This window comes from Thamnophis elegans, chromosome 9, assembly GCF_009769535.1.
Source record: "Thamnophis elegans isolate rThaEle1 chromosome 9, rThaEle1.pri, whole genome shotgun sequence".
Classification (NCBI taxonomy): Eukaryota; Metazoa; Chordata; class Lepidosauria; order Squamata; family Colubridae; genus Thamnophis; species Thamnophis elegans.
In genome coordinates, this window is record NC_045549.1 from 59,125,050 (window position 1) to 59,147,481 (window position 22,432).

The window sequence follows — 22,432 nt, forward strand, 5'->3', positions numbered from 1 at the left end:
TTCTAATTTTATCCAAATTATCCTGGCTTTCTGATTTACCACAAGAGAGATTGAGGGGCAGGAATGTTACTAGTTCCATTGCCAGCATACAAACAAATCCACCATACAATCTTCAGTGTAAATACTTCCGGAACCTTCTCCTGAGAATATCTGCTAGTCTGTAAATCCCAAATACTTAGGTTTGATTAATAACACATTCAGTAATCAAGTTCTTCTAGAACCTGGTGCTATAGATTCCAAGATGAATCGTGCTTATTATCTCCATTGTTTTTAATGAAGTTTTCTTCTATTTGTTTATTAATTCACTTATTAATTAATAAGAATAGAAGACCAATAAAATAAATGTTGTGAAGTCAACTGAATGTTGTTTCCATTGAATATATGCACACATGGAAATGTAATAGTTATTTGAAAGATGAAAGCCTGTTTTCAAAGCAGTTATGATTTGACCCAAGCTTTGACTATTCCCAACATTAATCTGATAAATAGGCCCATCAGAAAAATCTGATAAGAATAATTTGTGTTGTTTGACAAGAGCATGATTGTAGATATCAGGTAAAATATTCTTAAATTAAAGAATAAAAATTCCTATAAGCTTTAGTTCTCAGACATGCTAATTTTGTTTTTGCCAGTTTAGTGCTGATGATAATTAAGAAGATATGGAGTATAATGACTTTACATAATGTTTTGCCAATGTAAGAAGAAGAAGAAACAACATGTATGCATATACAGTAAGAGCCATGGTGGTGCAGTAGTTAGAATGCAGTATTGCAGGCTAATTCTGCTGACTGCCAGCAGTTCAATTCTGACCAGCTCAAGGTTGACTTAGCTTTCCATCTTTCCGAGGTCAGTAAAATGAATACCCAGATTGTACTCTAATCAGTAGATCCCTTACATATTGCTACTTAAGTATTAACATGTTCAATGATTTAGTTTCAAATATTTGGTATGGCATCTGTGCTACAATTCTCATTAGCTTTTTCATTTGAAGTAATGTTTCTAGTCTGCCTCCCCATGTTTAAGCTTTGCTAATAAATAGAGAAAAGTCCTTCAAATATTCTGGTCCTGAGCTATTTGGAACTTTATAGATAATAACTATCTCAAATCAGTGTGCAAATAAAGCCAAAAAAGAATCAGCGTGATATGATTCAAATACTAAACTTCAGAAATCAGCCTAGTAGTCACATTTATTAATACCTGCACGCTCACCCTTTAAGGGCAGCTTCATGTTTATATCCATATCAAAAGATAGTCATTACTCTGTGTTTGTTAAAAATCTATATTATGTACGGGCTCTGGGAAGTCGGGGGGGGGGAGGGAGGTGGGGGGTTGGGGGGAGGGAGGGATATATACTAGGTTAGATTTCAATGTAATATGATTTCACATGTATACTGTTTTTCTATAATTTCTCTGTAAAAATAGGATAAGTTAAGTACACTGACATATAGTGGAAATACACCAAGGGGAGGAGGAGTGGGATAGAAGAAAGACGGGTAGAGAGGGACGGGAGAGAGGATGGGAGGGAGGGTGAGAAGTAAGGGAGGGAGTGGATCGGGAGAGAGGAGTGGTAGACGGGGAGGGGAAGTAGGGTAGAGGATGATGATGAAGGGAAGATAGAAAGTTGGAGGGAGTGGAAGAAAGAGGTGTATGGAGAAGGGAAGAGGTATATTGGGTTTCTATTTTGGGGGGTATTGTTGACAAGAGGAATTGCTGTGATTATTGTTTAATGTTGTATGGCGCCGGCTATGCACAGTATATATGTGAGTGTATGAAAATGATAAAATGGAAAATAAAAACTTTTAAACCATAAAAAAAAGATACAGTCATTACTAAAGACATGAATAATAACAAGCAGATCTGAATTCTCCAGGAGGGAGAACTGTCATCTCGGTTGAAACAGATGAACACAACAGAAGGGCAGAAAGAATACAGCACACCCAGAACAAGCCATAGATCTCTTCCTGCATCAAGTTTTTGTATATTAGTTATCTTTTATATTTCTTTGCCTCTTTTATCCACTGATAAAAGAGTGGATGAAATCAAATTTTATCCAATTTCATATGTTATTACATATGAAATTCATCGAGAAATCTGGATTGTTCTTTTTTTTAACAGCTCCTTTGGAAATATTTTTGCAGACCTCCAGTCTTTATTCCTGTATTCCACCTTCCTGTGGGTCATTGTAAGTGTTAAATAGAATAATCTGGTTAAAAGTTCCTAGTTATCCCATAAACTGAGAATAGGGATTGTGTGGTATGCTAAAGTGCGTACTCAAAAAAAGACTGGGCAGGACAAAAGAGCCGAGGTGGCGCAGTTGTTAGGGTGCAGTACTGCAGGCTACTTCAGCTGACTGTTATCTGCAGTTCAGCGGTTCTAATCTCACCGGCTCAAGGTTGACTCAGCCTTCCATTCTTCCGAGGTGGGTGAAATGAGGACCCGGATTGTTGTTGGGGGCAATATGCTGACTCTGTAAACCGCTTAGAGAGGGCTGAAAGCCCTATGAAGCGGTATATAACTCTAACTGCTATTGCTATTGCTAAAATGATTAAGCTGAAACCAAGCAAAGCATGATTCCAGAGAAAATATAGAAAACAATATAATACAATGGAAGTCAAAAGCGACTGGCCAATTTTTGTCACCTGTTAATGAGATTTTTTTTGTAGGATGGCAAGACTATTTTCTTTATATAGCAATGTTTAAGTGTTCTTTATTTTCCCAAAGTGAAGAATTGAAATATAAGCTAAAACTGTAAAGGTGAAACCTTAATTAGTTATCTTGAATTGTTCATGTTCAACGGTGATGTTCAAAGCTGCATGTCTTGGCTAATAGTACTCAAATCAAATGGAAAGAATTCAAGGTTGACAATTAGAAATAGTAATGAACTCATCATACTAAGCCATAGACTTTTAGGAGTACAGATTTGCATTTCTACAAAACTCTTACTGGCAACTCAGATTCAAGGGCAAGATAATTTATGTTGCTAAATCCAGGGGACACTTAAGATTTCCAAAGATACTTGTTTGTTTATCAAATTCATAGGACCGCCTATATTAGAATAAATGACTCTGGGCAGTTTACAGGGGGAAAAAAATATAAAACAATAAACATGTCAAACAGAGTCATATTCTCTTCTTTTGCTTGAAGCAAGATATGGAGTATGTATGGTTGGGCAGTCACAGAGAGTTAGTAATGAAGTATACCGCAATCAGGAGAGTTCTTAAATAAATAAACATTTATCCTGTGTCTTGGCAAGCTTCCACTGATCGGCCCCAATTTGTACAGCTAGTCTATGCTAAGTACTTTTCTACTTTTAAGTAGGCAAGCCTAGATCCAGTATAACAACACACTTTTATTTTTCTTCATTCCAATTTTCTACAGCAGGTTACAGCATTTTGTGGCATACATGGAAAAGGTTCTGGTGCAAAGACCAGGTCTAGTAGCATCCATTATCCTATAAAGCATAATGCTATATAAAAAAATTCAATGATTATAGAAACTTGAACATAGATAATTATTTAGAAATATTTACCAATGTTTCTAAGTAATTCAATTATTGAATCTGTGTATGGCTTATAACGAGTTGGAGGATTTGAGAAACCCAACATGAGACATAAAATAAACTCCATACTTGCTTCTTTGATGTAACTCAGCAGTTATTTGGGGGGAGTTGCTTCTCAGAGAGGAAAGGGAGAAATAAATAAATAAAGAAATAAAGAAAGAAAGAAAGAAAGAAAGGAGCGAGGGAGGGAGGGAAAGAAAGAAAGAGAAAGAAAGAAAAACAGCACAGCAATTTAGGGATAGAAGGCTACTCAGAGGTCATCTAGTCAAAACCCCTGCTGCAGCAGAAAACCTTACATTGTCTGGATTATTTTGGTGCCTCTAACAGAGAGGAAAATTGCCAGAAAGGAGAAGTAGTTTACTAGGACAAGGCTGCCATGCAGAGGAAGGCAGAGATAGTCCTTGACTTATGACTACAGTTGAGCCCAAAATTTTGGTTGCTAAGCAAGAGCATTGTTAAGTGAGCTTCACCACATTTTACCCAATCCATGATATCTCCTAGTGAGTGACATCAAGTTGGCCACGTCCACCCAGTCACATGACCACCAAGCCATGCCCACAAAATAGGCACACCCCCACAGAATAGGTAGTAAAAAGTTTTGAAACCTACCTCTGGTCTGCAGGGGTAAACAATATCCCATGAAAACTATGCCATCCTTACATAGAAGGAAAACAATAGGAAAATGAGTACATTATTTTACCACTTGAACATCTGAAATAACGTTCTTTAGATTATTTCTTACTTCCACCACTTACGTCTACTCTGAAAGTAGGCATATTTCTATTTTAATTTATGTTTTATCTATTCATCTTTTCAAAATTAATATCAGAAGTACTTTATAAATTAATAAAGATGTTACCCTTTTTATTCCAGTTTACATGTAGATATAACTGTACCACCTGAACAAAACACCAATATTTTACAAAGAACTACTTTGTTTTCAATTCACAGATTCATACCCCACCAGATTTCTACCTCATCAACAAAGGTGTATTTCTATCTGTACCAATTTCTAGAAGAACACATAAAGTATCCTAAATTTAGAAGAATTACATTATGGTGTTTCTTTGCTCTTTTATTTTATTATATTTCTATTTTTGTATTGTTTTTATTTTATCAATTTTTGTTTTACTGTATTTTCTTAACATTTTCCTTTAGTCTGTTTTTTTAATTAAGTATTTTAGGTTTTATATGAAAATTACACTTAGTTCTTTTTGCTTATTGTTTATTTTTCTTTTTTGTTACCTCACTGATTTTGACTATAGTTGAATTTGAGTTAATTGAGTTAATTGAGTTTGATTTTATTTTATTTAATACAAGAAATGAAACACCACTATACACAGATATTCACACTTTCAAGAATTTAACAATAGTTTTGCACTTAAGAAATGTTTATAACACATCTGTATATTAATTTATTTCTCCAATAAGCTATCAAAATAGTTGTAGATTTGCAAAGGAAGTGGTAATGATTGGATTATTCTTTTTCTATAACACAAGATAAGTTTTTCTAACTTCAAAAATCCCCCCTCCTCCTCTCTCTCTCCCCCCCCCTCATTCCCTCCCTCCCTCCCTCTCCTGTATTGTCTGGATTCTATCTTGTAGAATACTTACATGTTGTTAAGGAACAATATTTTCCCACATTAAATAATTTAGGAAGGTCTATTCTATATTTGTATTTAGATGCAGTAATCTTAAATTGAACAATCATATCCTATATGGTGTGTACAAGATCACAAATCTCAAAATCCAAGTAACAATTATTTATCATTTTTCAACCATTCAGTTTGCTAGACAATTATTCCTTCCATGAATGAAAAATAGAAGTTAACAGATCTGTTAACAGGGAAGTGGTGGGGTGAGAGTAGGAAACATTAAAAGAGTTTGCATTAAAATTCACTGAGAATTTTACCTTTTAGGGGAAGACATACTCACGATCTACATAATTTCCTTCATGAGTTGTTTTTGAAGGCACATATTACAACCAAGATCAAATATTTAAATAACCTGATTATTATGCTAGCTATTTAATATTTATCAAATTCCATTCCAGGTATTTTTTAAGATCTCATAATCTAATTAAGACTTATAATCAATATATTAATTGTTAGGCAATACTTAGTATTGTTTGTCCTTGGGTTTAATTTAAAATTTGCAAAAATAATATTTCAGTTTCATGTATGTGAATTTATGTTATTGAAAGATTTGATTTTTATGTATAGCTATAGGTACATACTACCTGTCATATTCACTCATCTAAATATGTATCAATAGAAAATAACATATATATGATGTACACATATATCAATAGAAAATCAATTTAAACTAAAATATACTGATGCAAGATATTTATAATAGCAACACAAATCAAGCAAATGCTTATACTAAATTGAGTTTGTGAAAAGCTATTGCATTCTCCAAGCAGATGCTTCTCACGGGAATTTCATCAAATAATGATTTATTTGAGGGGAAAACAGAGAGAGAAATGAAGAGCTGTAGTTTGTTGCTAGGCAACTCCACCAGTACTGTCTACATTTCTTCTGTGTTATCTGAAAACAAAATATAAAGCTATTGCTTGACAGTGGCATTGTACTCGGGATTAGATCAATGGAAGCATGAGGCAGAATAAGGTGTTTGCCTTAGGCAGGATAGTAATTTGTTATTATCTTATATCATTTATTATTATTGTGTCTTTCCTGTCAGAGAGGAAAAGCGATGTATGTTTTCTTTTCCCCTTTAGTTGGCAAAATAATTTCTTCAGTCTTCCGTTATTATTTTATTTGTTATTTCCAATTTATACATCCCATTTATATACCACTTTTCCACAGTAGGTTGAGGAGTATGGAGTATGTTTCTCCACAATATCAGTCCTCTAAGGCAGAGAGAGAAATCTCCCAAATCATCTTGTGACCTTTTGTGGCTAAGAGTGAATTTACTGTAGGCTTCCCCAATCCAGATTCAGTACCTTAACCATTCAGCTTCTCTGCCTCTGGACAGGTCTTAGGCTAACCCTGCAGTTTTTGCACGTTTCCTGGGCCATCAATAGTTCTAGGGTTAGCAACTCTAACCAGATCCAAAATGAAGCCAGTCAATGAGCTATTCCAATTCATCCACCTGTCACTTCTTTTTGTTTTGAGAGATGTGATCCTGAATCCTGATCCTAAAGTGCCAGACTTTTTGCACCACTAAGGTTGTGTAATAATTTTTATGTGGCTCTAAATCAACTGCCCCTGGAACTGCCAGCCGCCCTATAAATAGTTTTATGATAAAATCCTATGTATTCTGTGTTTGATATCCCATGCCTCACTTGTTTTTGCCATGTTGAACATCTGCTCTTAAGTCCTTTATTTCTTTCTTGGTGTCTCTTGCTATATTATGTCTGCCTGGTTATGTTTCTTTACCCTCCAACCATGCCAAAGTGTTTCTAATTCCATTCATGAAATATTGGAATGAGTATACCAGGGCACTAAAGACTGAGAAGAAAATCGTTGTTAAACTAACAAATCTAATTATCACACTTTTTACTTTTTATATGATAGGTCTCTATTATTAATATTATATAAATTTATACTGGAGTTAGTAGTCTAATTTTGATATAGTCTAGGACAGAATATAAAATATTCTTTTATTAAAGCATTTAAAATTGTGAAATTGATAAGTTGTTTATATGATTGTTTATGTTATACAGTATTTCAAAGCTGTTTGGAATCATTGAGATTAGTCAAAATACATACTAAATAAACAATTCCTGCATAATGTGTGCATTAGGAAAGGTGAATACTATTGTAGTCATACACATGTGCACGAACTTGTATATATGTGTTTTGGAGAAGCTTTTTAAAAAATCAGTTTGACAAAGCTACAAGTTGAAACAAATTGAAAAATGAAAAATCAGATTAATTCTTATTCCAATTATACAGAATACAGAATTTTCAATAATATTTCTCTTGCTTGTCCCATCCTTATTAAATGATCTTGGCCAATTAAGAATCGCATGCTATTTTGATGAATGTACAATAATATGAGAAATATGAAATTTGCTACTTGTTGCATGTTTCTAAGTAATATTATTTTAGCTGAAAGTCTTGTGTCTTTTCCAATTTAATTGTATATTACATTAACAGTGGATTTTTCTTTACAATTTGTAATATGACATGACATTCTAAATATATTACCTGGAAGAGCATCCAGTTGGTTTAAATAAGATCTAATTCTCATGTAGCTACAATACACTGTAATTCTATAAAGCACTTCTTAGAAGTAAATTCCACTTAAATTTGCAAGTAAAGGTATTCAGAATTTAGGTGCCACTATTATTTAAACGGTTTAAATGCCGTAGTAAATGGTGGGGTGGTTAGGAAAAGGGACAGAAGGATCATAGACACATTTGGCATGAGCTCCATTCATCATTTGATTGTTTCTTGAAAATTATTCCTGAGAATATTTGGATTTTGAATTAAAAATACATTCCACTATATGATGTAAACACTATTTATAATTACATTCACACTCATTTGTTTAATAAATAAAAACATGGACCATTTAACACCTAAGTTACTAACTGAACTTGCAGAGTCATTGAGCAGGATGGCCCAGAAAGATGGAAGGGTTCATTTGTTTTTTTTTTTATTGATCAGCATTATTTAGGCTTTTATGTCTGAGATGGCAATAAAAACAGAATAAACAGCATACATTTATGTTCAAGAGATTGTCTATCTTGCTTCATGACCAGAGAGACTAACTGGCTTCTGCTGAATCTGGTAGTACTGATATTAAAACAGAGCATTAGCAGACAATAAACAGGAACTCAGAACTTTCTCCTGCTTTTATATTTTTAGTGCTATTGTGACTTTTAATTTCCTAATAAATGTTTAGATATAATACTAGAGGGATTTTAAAGCAGCACAGAGCTAGTCTATAATTGGCAATGCATAGCATTTGGAACATTTGGAAATTATTTATTAATCAGATGAAATTAAAGCCGAATGGTCCATGGTCAAATGGTAGTTTCTTGGCATTTCCAGATGTCAGTTCTCTGGAACTACCTTTTTTTTTTACCACTATAGGCAGGTTCTCTGGGACCTTCAGTTTGGTTGTATATTCTGTTATAATTTATAACTCTGTGGAATGGGTAAGGGAATACTTCCTTATCTCCACTTCTGCCCTTCCTTTTCCCAGCTTAAGTTGGTCAAGACTTTTAGCTTGTGGACTTCATTCATTAAAGACTGCCATATAGTTCTTGTGCAGAATCTCAACCACCTTTTGCAATGACCAGTAGGTTATTACTTCAGGGTTGGGTTTTTTTGAGAGGGAGAGAGGGAGGGGAGGGAGGGAGGGAGGGGGAGGGGGGGAAGGAGGGGGGGAGGATATGCAATATACATCTTTACTTAATTTCTAGCAATAAAAAGTGTCTCCCATAAGATGAAATTGGCTGAGTTGAGCATCACATCAGAACCTACTGTTGACCTTATCTGCTATGTGATAGAAATGTGACTCTGTTTTAATGTACTATTTATAGATTTTTTTAATTCTCTATTTATCATTGAATAGAAATATATATATATATTTCATATATTTGGTGTCAGGTTGAATAAAGTCAAATGGTGTAAAGCATAACAATTGAGTTTTTCTGGTTTATTGTTGATGAAACTGATATTAATCTTGTATTTGCTGAGGAAGATCCTTGCTATTTATTTATTTAATATACACAGGTCTAGTTCTTATTTTATTGGCTACTCTGCCTGATTAATATTTATCAACTACATATTTGTATATAATATCTGTGCGCTCCCCCCCCTCTCTCTCTGTATGTATGTTGTATGTATGCATGTAAATTATAAAACACTGTATTAATTTTTCTTATCTTTTCCTTTCAGTTTGCTCCCAGTTTTCAAGAGGAGTCTTTGCTATTTTTGGATTTTATGATAAGAAGTCTGTAAATACTATAACATCATTTTGTGGAACTCTTCATGTTTCCTTCATAACACCCAGTTTTCCAACAGATGGTACACATCCTTTTGTCATTCAGATGAGACCTGACCTTAAGGGAGCACTTCTGAGCTTAATTGAATATTATCAATGGAACAAATTTGCATATCTCTATGACAGTGACAGAGGTAAGAAATTTGCCATGTTTTAAAATTACTTTTATGCTAGCACAAATCTGTTTGCAATGATTAAGAAGTATTACAGTATCAATCATAGCAGAAGGTAGCACTTTGTAATGTTTTCAGCCTTAAACTTTTAAGGTGAGAAGGTTGAATCATTGGTGTTTCCTATAACAGTGAATGTAGTGTCTGAACTGCTATTTCAATCTAGAATACTATGTACCAAGAAAAGAAGAAATGTATAAGTATGTTCCTACAAATCATTGCAAAGTTCCTCTGTATAGGAATATATTGGAATGAAAAATCTTTTTAGAAGACTATCATTAAAGAACAGTGATTTTCACAGCATGATTTTGATTAAGGAAATAAGCAGCTTCTAGACAAGACTTCCTGTGGTCAGCCTGGGGACTTAAGGATGATTGATTGTAAGAATTCTACCTATGTTCTAGTAATTATTTATGTGGATTTGTTGTAGCACAAGCCTTCCTTCTGCCTTCCCTCCCTGCCTGCATTTTACCCTGATCTGGCTAACTGAGAACCAAAATTGAGCAAGGGAACTTCGGTCAATAAAGCTTAGGTATCATGAGAATTTTAGCTATTTTTTAATTAAACACATAATTGCTAGAAAAAGGATAGCTGCTGGTGAAATTATATGCCTCAGATTGCCAAAATAAAGTAGGGTTGGTTACTGGATGGCTAAATGAAAAACATTTTGATTGGCCTGATCTAGTCCTAAGAATACAAAATATATTTTTCACATAGTTAATTGAAAGAAAATGATGCACTCTTCAGAAAAAAAAACCATCTTGGAATAACTTTATTTTGACATATGAGATAACATAACTTATTTGAGCAAAAACTAAATATACAAGTCAGTGGATTAAAGCCGAAAACAATAGGTACATTAGGATGTATGCAGATTTTATGCTTGTAACATATATTAGTACCATTGACCTATCTCAGTTAAGACTTTTCTTAGAGGTATAGTGCAGAATTAGAAAAAATATAAAACACGTAAAATATTTATTATAATAACATGAATTTCAGGCTTTATCTTTATGTCTATAAAAGGTGTATATGTATTCTTTATATTTACCAGCATGGATATAATAGAATTAATTAATTCTACAATTATAATTATATAATTATATTATACTTTCTAAATTTTTTTCAATTGATGGCAAAATAAGGTATATGTTTGTGTGTCTCAAAACCATTTCATTAAAATTTAAAGGAAAAAGATACCAAAATCTCAGAATACGCTCAATCTTATTTACCTAGGCCAGGGGTGTCAAACTCAAGGCCCGTGGGCCAGATTCGGCCCACAGGGTTCTTATATCTTGCCCGCCAGGCTGCTCTGGAAATAGCGAAGGACCAATCTGTGGTGCCTCTGCCAGCAAAAACTATTTTTTCTGGCAGAGGGTTGCAGGAGGCCGTCGCAGCCGGAAACGTAGCTTGGGAGCCTGTTTTCTCTGGCAGAACGGCCACCACAGGTGTCCCCAACACAAGTGACGTTGAGCTGGCCATGCCTACCCTGACTATGTCCCCCTTGCCCAAGATCAAACAAAACTCTGAAACAACCCTCAATGAAATCGAGTTTGACCCCACTGATCTAGGCTTTGTGCTTTTAGAAGAATCTGAATTGGGATAATCTGAAGCAAAATGCTTATTTAATACGTAAAACTCTTTTTGCTATGGACCCTGCCCCCTTTTAATTTTGAATCTTTATACTTTTTTTCCAATTATAAATTTATTATTTGCTTACATATGGCCCTAGGTATAAGAAGGTTTGCCTGTCACTAGGTTAGAATTAAGTAAAACTAAGTGAGATAGATACATTACTTTGCACTATTAATACTGTTTCTGAAGTTTGGAGTGAAAACTGGTCTGGTAATAAATTTAATCAAGCACATTATTATATAGTAAATATCATGATTAACTATGCAGTCTCATGGGCAGAACTGCTTTCGATTGGGAGCAATCCCACACCCTCCAGATATGTTTGCATTATATAATAGTTGAAATATTGGTTCTGTTATTCTCAGCTAGCATTAATTTTGGCCAGTCAAACTGGCATTCAGGGACTGTATTCTACCATATATGGAAGTTGAAAAAAGATACTAGTTAGCTGTCATACAGTGGGTTAAATTCAATAGCAATTTATTATCAGGAATTATTTTTGAAGATAAAATGGGAGCCAAGGCTGAATCAATAAAAACTATGTTTGGAATTCATGTTCTCCATATATTGGTTTTCTGTCTTGAAAACTGAGACAGAGAAAAAATTGAAAATTTATATCTTCCAGGGGGATGAATGGCATGGTGCACTTCCAATGGTGCAAATAACATTTAGCAAGAATTACAGTGATGGGTTTCCAATTTTTTTAGAACCTATTCTGTGGGTGTGACCTATTTTGTGGGCAGGCTTGGTGGTCATGTGACCGGGCAGGTATGGCCAACTTGACATCACTAATGCACACTCAGTCACATGACACACACCCCCAAGCCATGCCCACAGTGGCAAACATTTTTGGGACTCCAATGAAGGGGGGGAAGAGGGGGGAAAATTCCCAAAAATAGAAAACTGGAGGATTAAGGGCCGAAATTAGGGAGATCGGAGGAGGGAGGACAGAGAGAAATCCAGGAGAAAGCTGTCACAGGCTGGGGAAAGAACTTGGGAAATCGGAGGAGGGAGGACAGAGAGAGAGAAATCCAGGAGAAAGCTATCACACGCTGGGGAAAGAACTTGGGAGATCGGAGGAGGGAGGACAGGAGGAATCAAGGAGAAAGTTATCACAGGCAGGGACGAGTGAAGGAGGCAGACAGAGAATGAAAAGAGATAGTGTAGCTGAGAACAAAGGAGCCTGCAGCCTCCTTCATTCACACATTCGGGCAATAGGGGGATCTTTCTCGCTTGCCTTTGGAGAAAGAAAGAAGGCGTGAGAGAAAGCCATTTGAATGAAGGAGGCTGCAGGCTCCTTTGCCCTCGGCTATGCAATCTCCTTTCGTTCTCTGCTACCCAAACGAGTGAATGAGGCAGGCAGAGAATGAAAGGAGATCGTGTTCGGCAGGGGAGTGAGCGAGGGGGAGGGACAGCTGGGAGGCAGTATTCCAGTACTGTGCCACCTGATGAATGGGTTCTAAAACCTATGCTGAATTTCATGAACGGATTCTAGCGTACCAGTTAGAACCGGCTGAAACCCACCCCTGAAGAATTACTCCATAGTCCTTTTAATAAAAGCAATTTTCAAGCTGTATTTTTATTAGAAATTCGTACCAATCCTTTTCCCATAAAATAGCAGTTTGGCAAGGCAGTAATCTGAACTAGAAATATTAGCTCTTCATTTAGTAAAATTTTTATACCAATTCCTCACATTCTGTCGACTGCTATTCCTGGCAACATTATATTGCATGTGTTTGTCTGAAAGGTCTTAATTGAGGGAAACATTTTAAACATATTTGGAATAGAGAAAAAGATAGAAAAAAATTATCCAGTGTTTCCTTTCAGGTCATTCAGATATACACAGCCTACAGTTCTTAGGCAATTGAACAAGCAAGTCCATTAACTAAGCTACCTGGGAATTTGGTTAATGATGCTAGTTTAAACACACATCATTATTACTGTTCTCTATATTATTTCTTTCCAAGTTGATATTTTGGTTTACATCTTTACATGCTTTAAAAAGGTCCTGGGATTAAGATACATGCATTTACTTATAATGTCTACTTCAGTGTGTTCTCTTTAAGTAAATAGTTTCCTTATAAAAGGTTAAACTGAAATTTATATCACTTTTCATTTTCTTAAAGTTCTTAATGTTATCTTTGGGAGTTACAATTCCCAGAATACTTTGTTGACTCATGAAAGTGTTTGGCAGCCATAAGGCTCAGTAAAGTGTCCCCAAATACACATTCCTGGCTCATGTAGCCATTTAAAAAATGGGTGAAGTGCCAAGAAAATATATTTCTCATTTCCAACCATCTAGAAAGAAAGAAATGATGTTAAATGACTTCTGAAACAAGCCTGAAATCATATTTATTTGAATGAACATTGTAATGATTCAAACCTTTTATAATACTTTTTTACTACCACAGGGCTTTCTTATTATTATTACTATTAATTATTCCTGAAAATATGACAACTGGCTCAGACTCCATTCCTGTACTTCTCCCCACCATATCACTGATCAATGCAACAAAAGAAAGAAAGAAAACAGGTTGAAGAGAAAACAAGGTTCTTCTCAGAGCAAGGGGGAAGGACATGGTTGAAACAGATGAGTGTGGGTGCTAGCCAAAAAAAACCAGAGGTGGAAAAGGACTCCATTCCCACTCTGAGGATTTCACATTTTCACCTTTCAATGTTCTGACAATACACTGTATGTTTGTATAAAGTGAGGAACTTCTTTTTCAGTAATAACATCATCAATTACATCAGTTCCATAAGTAGACATGAGGTTGAGGATGTGGAAAGACCAGAGTTAGAAGGAATCTGGTAATTGATGTAATTGATGATGTTATTACTGAAAAAGAAGTTCCTCACTTTATACAAACATACAGTGTATTGTCAGAACATTGAAAGGTGAAATTGTGAAATCCTCAGCGTGGGAATGGAGTGGGAATGATGTTTTAATGATAACTGAAATTAGGCAGATTTCACAAGTCCATGCAAAGGAATAAAGGCCATCTCTGTTTGTGTGGGTGGGTGGGTATGTGCATGCACTTGATTCCAATGCTATAAAATAAAGAGTATTATTATTTTTAAGATCTGTTCCGATTAATGGTATACAAATGTATGCATCTAATACAGTTTTAGTGAAAGAAGACATTGAAGAACATTATAAATTGCAAGAGCTACAGGATGCAATAGTAAGAAAGAACTAACAGGAAATTAGTTTTAAAAAGCTGGATAAATGGAGGAAATTTGTCAAAAAAAGATTTTGACTGAATAACCATCCCAGCACAAGATAAGAGTCAATAAGGCTTTCAAAGAAAATTCTTTATTGCCAATATAAACAGAGATTTGGACATTCTGAATGGACAATATCCAAATTATCTATGTAATATCTATATCTATATAAACTACATAGTAGAATTAAACAGGAAGAAGTCAACTAGAATACTTCCAAGTGCAGATTATATATTGTTTCATGAATTATAGATGTCAAGTATATGGTTTAAACATAGACCTTTAAAAAGAATACAGTTGGTATGTAAGCAGATAGGGCTTAGAGAAGATAGTTATCATATAAGATTTGTCAATCACTATCATTTGTCAATGTCAGTGCAATCAATGTTAAGCAAAAAAGTGCAAAGAAAGATATCTCCAGAGTAACAGCAAATAGGGTAATATGACAACATACAATAAGAGATACTTTAAAGATTTGCATATAACAAATTGTTGGTATTTACTCTCCAATTTGCACTCCAGTCCTACTATTTTTACGATAAAGACATTTTAGAAAAAAAAATGAAGTTGATAAATAAATCAAGATAAATTGTTGGAAATGTAGAGAGAGTATTAATCTGAAGATGGAATAAATGTTAATCTTAGGCAAAATCATGAAATTTATTTTATAACAAAATATTATAAAATTAAATATTATAAAATAAAGTAAATAGTATAAAATAAAATAAAATTGAAAATAAAATTTATTTTATAATAACAAAAATCAAAATAATTTTAAAAAGGACAGCTTGGTAAGCTATTATATTATATAGAATCACCAAAAGATAAACCTGACTCATTGACACCTAAGTTGTTACTATCTTCAGAGGGCTGCAAGATGCTCTTAATCATCTCTCAAACAACAAATAATAGGAATAAATGTTTATTTATTTATTGCATTTACCTCAAAGTAGTTTATATAATATGATACATATTTTATCTGCAAAATAAAAGAGCAGAACAAGCAGATGGAAAGTATGATTAAGATTATTAAATATTTTGTGTTTATATATACATTTCATATTGTTTTCACTTTTCATAAGCCATTTAAGGTTTAAAATGCTAACATTTTAAAGTATCCACAGTTGTCAACCAAAACTATTCTTTAACTATGATCATCATAGGATTCTTAAATTTGCAATCTGGCAATTGCATGTTGCTTCGATAAACATTTTCAGCCATTTTTCAAGGATAGCCCTTCTTCAAAAGAGATCACAATCAGGGGCAAATAAGTCTTGGCAAGTCTGACCAGCTGAAAAAGATGATTATTAGTTGTTGTAATGCAAAGTCATTATTCACTACAGCTGCTACTAGATATCCTGCAGCAGCTGGAGATAAAGAACCCGTTTAATTGCAAAACTGCTCTTTCTTGGGCACTAAAATCTCAGAGCCGAGGTGGCGCAGTGGTTAGAGTGCAGTACTGCAGCCACTTCAGCTGACTGTTAGCTGCTGTTCGGCGGTTCAAATCTCACCAGCTCAGGGTTGACTCAGCCTTCCATCCTTCCGAGGTGGGTAAAATGAGGACCCAGACTGTTGGGGGCGATATGCTGACTCTGTAAACCGCTTAGAGAGGGCTGAAAGCCCTATGAAGCGGTGTATAAGTCTAACTGCTATTGTTATTGCTATTGCTATTTCAAGCAAACTTTCCTGAGTCCCATTTTCAATTTATTACTAGCAATCCTGTCTTTTTTGGATTTAATTTTAGTCTGTTCTCATAATCCTGCTCAACGTTTAATTAAATAGTATTCAAAGGTACTGACTGCTTCTTAAGATGGTATGGACAGTAAAGCTGGGTGTTATATACATACTGTATTTCAAAGTTCTGAATAACGTCTTCCGTGCATTTTATAAAGATGCTAAACAGCATAGGATATAATGTAGAACTCTGTAATTGTCCTTAGAACAACTGTTGAATAGTAGGGCCCATTCCATATTCACACAATCCATTCTAAATGTTCCAGGTTTTTGTTTTACAATACAGGTAGTCCTTGATTTATGACCAAAATTGAGCCCAAGATTTCTGTTGTTATGTGAGACATGTGTTAAATGAGTTTTGCCCTGTTTTACAACCTTTCTTGCCTGAGTTGTTAAGTGAATCATTGCCGTTAGTAACCTGATTGTTAAATGAATCTTGCTTCCCCATTGACTTTGCTTGTCAGAAGACTGCAAAAGGGGATCACATGACCTTGTGGCACAGCAATGATCATCAACATGAACCAGTTGCCAAGCATCTGAATTTTGATCACCTGATCATGAGGATGCTGCAAAGGTCTTAACTGTGAAAAATAGTCGTAATTTTCAGTGCCATTTTAACTTTGAACTGTCACTAAATGAACTGTTGTAAGTCAAGGACTACCTGCATGTTGAATAGACAATGTGAGACATTCCTGTTATACAATCAGAAACTGTCCCACTTTATAATGTACATATGTCGAACCATTCTGTCCATTCTTCCAGCTTTTCAGAAGATTATAGCAATCTTGCATCTAAACAATCGAGAGAATGTTCTGTATGTAATAATAGAGTTCCAGAGTATTCCTCTATTTCTAACCAAACAAAATACCAACTCTAGTCTATGTCTTGCTACATTTGTTGGTTGAGATTCCAACAGTAAAGACCCATGGTTTGATGGACATGAGATTCTGAGCCATTTCTGGTCAGAACAAGAAATCTACAGTAGATTGCTGCTACACAAGAGATCCCCTTGAGTAGTTCAGGAACAGAGGAGTTTTGGGCAGTATCCCTATATTACATAATACCATCCAACATATAAACTTACCAAAGTCTAATAATATTAAATAATATTAAAAATACAATTTAAACAACCTCATGGTTTCATTCGTTCATTCAATTTGTGTAGACCTTGTCTGAAAGGGTGAGGTTGAAATACACAAGTGGTATTTGTAGAAGTTTCATTGCCATTTATTTATTTTTTAAAAAAATTGTATAATTTATATCAACTCTACTGGAACATTTATGAAAAAAATGTATTCAGTGCCAATTGTTGATTATAACTATACTTCAGAAAATGTTAATCATTATCTGCAACATGTATGTAACCTCACTGTCTAAATCAGTGAAATACATAATTTTGTTTTATGGTACTTATTTATATACTATTAATATTCAGTGGATTTTTCTGTACAATTAAGTTAGTAAAACAAAATGTTCTTTTTGCTAATAATACTGTAGGGACAAAAGAACAGATTCAGAAGAGAGATGAAAATTGTCTGTCAACTTTGTATGGGAGGAATAGAAAGCAGTAAAAACCTTTGCCCTGAAGTTGATTTCAATGGGTTTAAGAGCCCTTTTTTAGGAAAATAGTTTTGTCCACATAATAATAGTGATTTAATTTCAAGATTCGTGATGCATTTTTTTACCTAAAACCCAGTTTAGGTAGAAGTTATTTGCTGCCTTGAACATTTTATTAAACTGTTTCAATATTGACAGACATATTCACAAACACCGTATGAGCTGAAAAATATAAGAACAATGTCTTTTGTATATTTGATTTTTTTTTCTCACATCAAAACTAAAAGATGTATGACAGAACAATAACACATTAACAATTAAAAATATATAATTCTCTTTACTTTCGCCACTGAAATCTTACCTTGCTCCTATTATCTGGGGACATCCTAAGGAACTTTTATGGATTAATCTATGTTGATGAAATGCTACAATTCATTGATTCTGACATTTTACGTTTTGTCAGAAATTTAACATTTGCTTCATTTTAGTCATTCACTTTTTGTCATTCACTTTGAAAGAAGATTGTATCTGTAGGAAGTCATTTGCATTAAGAGTTGCATTCAGAGGGATCTTTCCCTCTAATTCTAAATTAATAACCTGCTTTCCTCTCATCAACAGATTAAATTGTTCGGTTTAAATACCTTTTAAATATGGAAAGTACTTTCATATGTATTTATGGATGCAGTACTATATGTACAGTATATAATATATGAAGTATGTAATGCATGTCTATAGTATTAAATGAGTTTTTGTATGATTATATGGAAGGAGAGTATAATAGACTTGAACTGACTTTTTAAGGCATTAAGCCAGCTATCTTTTTTCAGTGCAAGGTTAAAACTACAATACTATTCTGACAACAGAATAGTTTAGGCCATGCTAGGAAGTTAAATGATAAATCAGTCAATCCATTGATAGGCATGCTGCTCCAGAAAGATGGTATTAACTGTTGGACAGGTAATCCTTGACTTATGACCACAAATTTCTGTTGCTAAGCAACACAGTTGTTCTGTGAATTTTGTTCCATTTTATGAACTTTCTTGCCATAGTGGTTAAATAAATCATTGCAGTTGTTAACTTGGTAACATAGTTTTTAAATGACTCTGTCTTCCAGTCCAGTTTGCTTGTCAAAAGGTCTCAAAAGGTGATTATGACCCTGGGACATTGTAACTGTCATAAATATGAGTCAGTTGCCAAGCATCTGAATGCTGCAATGGTTGGAAGTTTGAAAACTGTCATAAGCCACTTTTTAAAGTTCAATTGTGACTTTGAAAGGTCACTAAACAAACAAATAAGTTGAGGACTACCTGTATATACTTTGGTATTTATCATACAATTACCAAAAGGCTATAATAATGGACTAATGGACTTATATGGAAAAGAGATAAAGGAAATCATAACTACTGTATATACTCGAGTATAAGCCTAGTTTTTCAGCCCACTTTTTGGGCTGAAAAAAGCCGCCTCGGCTTATACTCGAGTCAGTGAAAAATTTGCCCGAAATGGAGGAGAAAAAGGGGCGGGGCCATGCCGCTGGGTGACACTCGTGAATGGCCCAGTGCCCCTGTGAGTTTCCCCTCCCTCTGTGTCAGTTTGCCGCGCAGCGCGCACCGCACCATCCCCCCTCCTCACGTTCTAATGTAATGCAGGGCTGTCTTACGATTCCCCTTCCTCCCCCTCCTGCCGCTCTGCAACGATGTCCCACCTCCTCCTTGTTATGGCAAGCAGCCACATAGCGATGTCCCACCTCCTCTGGTACAGTGATCCAATGATAGGAATCACTGTGCCGTGTGTCATAGGAGGCGGGACATCGCTCCCGCGGCTGCACGGGACATCATCATCACAGCGGGACATCAGCATCATGAGGTGAGTGAAGTATTTCATTGAATACACCGCTAGTTTACTGTTTTTCTTTGAAATAAATATTCAAAAACATTATTGGTATCTATTTTTATTTTTGAAATTTACCGGTAGCTGCTGCATTTCCCACCCTAGGCTTATACTCGAGTCAATAACTTTTCCAGTTTTTTGTGGTAAAATTAGGTGCCTCGGCTTATATTCGGGTCGGCCTATACTCGAGTATATACGGTAGTTACTCTAGAGCAGTGCTGTCAAACTCCCGGCCTGTAAGCTGGATGCATCACACAGTGGCCACCCCCATGCCTCATTTAGTGAAGGGGGGAAAGTTCCGATATGTCATGTGACACTGCTGTGACAACGTGAGTTTGACACCTCTGTTCTAGAGACAGGCCATTTTTCTATTGTGTCCAATTTAACCTGTGAGATTCCAAAATTTGATTGCAGAATTTACTACAGCCATATCTTCTATATTCCTATCATCCCCCCCCCTTATATTGATTTGCCGAGATTCCAACTTATTCTGTGATGAATTGGTTTGAATGATCTTTTTCACTGAGAAATATAAGGATACTAAATATTTTCAGAATGAGTCATTCTCAGAGAGAAGGAAGTAATTAGTGGTAGGCAAGCGTAATCTTCTTTCAAGCAATAGCCCCCCACCTCCTTGGTATAGTATGTCATTTTGGTTCTGATTACACTGCCTCTCAATTATCCTCAGTACTCTGTTCTTTTCTTTCTCACCCTTTTTGAGATATTGAAGGAGGCATCCTCAGACATAATAGGATCTTCAACTGCTGAATCCCAAAGAAAAAGGGATAGGATATTTTCCCCAGTCAAAACAATTTGTATTACAATTTTAATATATTTCACATAACAATTTTGTCTTACTCATAGAATTATAGAATGTGATGATTGTGCCTAAGCTGCTCAGATGGCGGCAGCTATATTTGTAAAGTCTAGATTTTTTATTGTCTCTTGAATTGTGTACAAATGCCATTTATCTCTATGCCGAGATGGCGCAGTGGGTAGAGTGCAGTACTGCAGGCCACTTCAGCTGACTGCTATCTGCAGTGCAGCGGTTCAAATCTCACCGGCTCAAGGTTGACTCAGCCTTCCATCCTTCCGAGGTGGGTGAAATGAGGACCCAGACTGTGGGGGTGATATGCTGATTCTGTAAACCGCTTAGAGAGGGCTGAAAGCCCTATGAAGCAGTATATAAGTCTAACTGCTATTGCTATTGCTATGCATCCATGATGACTGATTGCTGGTTTCCAGACATTCCCTAGCATTTTTGCCTTCCCTAGGTTGGTCTAGGATGCTTATACTTTTCCCAGTTGAGATTGTGGTTGAGTCTGTCTATATGTTGTAAGATTAAGACATTTTCATTGTGTCTTCTGACTGTTAGTTGGCATTCATGAATGCTCTCCGCTGCTTTTCTGCCAGTCTGTCTTACATTCTGGCTGTTATAGTCCTTACATATATTGTAGATATTTTTTTCTTGTCGGCTATTGGGGTTTTGTTCTTGTTGTTCTTCTTGTTTACTTAAGATGTTTTTGAGGATGTTACTTGGTTCATGTACCATGGCGATGCTATTTTTTTTTCTGATATGTTTTTGATATATGGGAGTATTATCCTTTTCATTATCCTTGTATTGGTTGTGTTGTAGTGGGTTCAATGCGTTACCTAGGTTAACTGCACTAATGATGATGTCTCCTAGCCTGGTAATGAAATGTTTGCAAGCCAACAGCCCAGTTCAAAGACCACCAAAGCCTCCCTACTGATGATTATATAATATTTCCTTTGATTTTTCAGCAAGAATGTAGAGAGATGAGAAACATAATTATTGTAAGTCGCTGAAGAACTGAAGACATTAAACGTGAAACAATATAGTCTTTTTTGTATATATTTATTCCGTTCTTTTATTGAGCCAAGGTGGCGCAGTGGTTAAATGCAGCACTGCAGGCTACTGCTAGATCAGCAGGTCAGCGGTTCAAATCTCACCGGCTCAGGGTTGACTCAGCCTTCCATCCTTCCGAGGTGGGTAAAATGAGGACCCAGATTGTTGGGGGCAATATGCTGACTCTCTGTAAACCGCTTAGAGAGGCCTGAAAGGCCTATGAAGCGGTATATAAGTCTACTGCTATTGCTATTGCTATTGCTATTGATAATGTATAATAAGTATTACGTTAAAATTGAAGGATCAACTTACTGAATAAATATAACATCCATGTTTATTTGTTTATTTAGGCTAAGGAAAATCAACTAGCTGCCCATACATTTTCTGGGTTTATTTTGAACAATCATTGTCCATTTTAGAGATAGGAACAAGTAGTACAAAAAAAATTTCAGAGTCTTTAAGTTTATATAGGACTACATGGAATCATCTGAAGTAAAGAAAATGGTGCAGAAATGATGCTATCGTGAAGGATTTTGGAAAATACTTGTTATCCCAATTGGCAGATAATGACTTCATAACCATGGTAGCATTCATTTGCAATTCTCCTTTCAGAATACCTTGTCTCAGCTACAGATTGTGATCATGCAAGTAGTCCAGCACTTGAAGACAATGTCCCAGTGGCATCAACTGAGTCAATTACAGCCACCTCATAAAACTGCAGCAATTCAAAATACATTAGCAAAATGTTTTCTGTATTCTGAAGTAATCAGTTGTGCAGTGGATAGTGTCAAGTAATCCTCTAAATACTATAATAAG

At 35.3% G+C, this 22,432-nt stretch overlaps 1 protein-coding gene across 3 annotated transcripts in view; it reads left to right on the forward strand.

Annotated features, from left to right (window-relative positions):
• The window catches only part of GRIA2 (glutamate ionotropic receptor AMPA type subunit 2), an 87,831-nt gene that overhangs the window by 23,170 nt on the left and 42,229 nt on the right, over positions 1-22,432 (forward strand). For all 3 annotated transcript variants that reach the window (XM_032224058.1, XM_032224057.1, XM_032224059.1), the window contains exon 3: positions 9,436-9,675. In XM_032224058.1, coding sequence (XP_032079949.1) covers positions 9,436-9,675 — 240 coding nt within the window. The remainder of the gene's footprint in view (positions 1-9,435; positions 9,676-22,432) is intronic.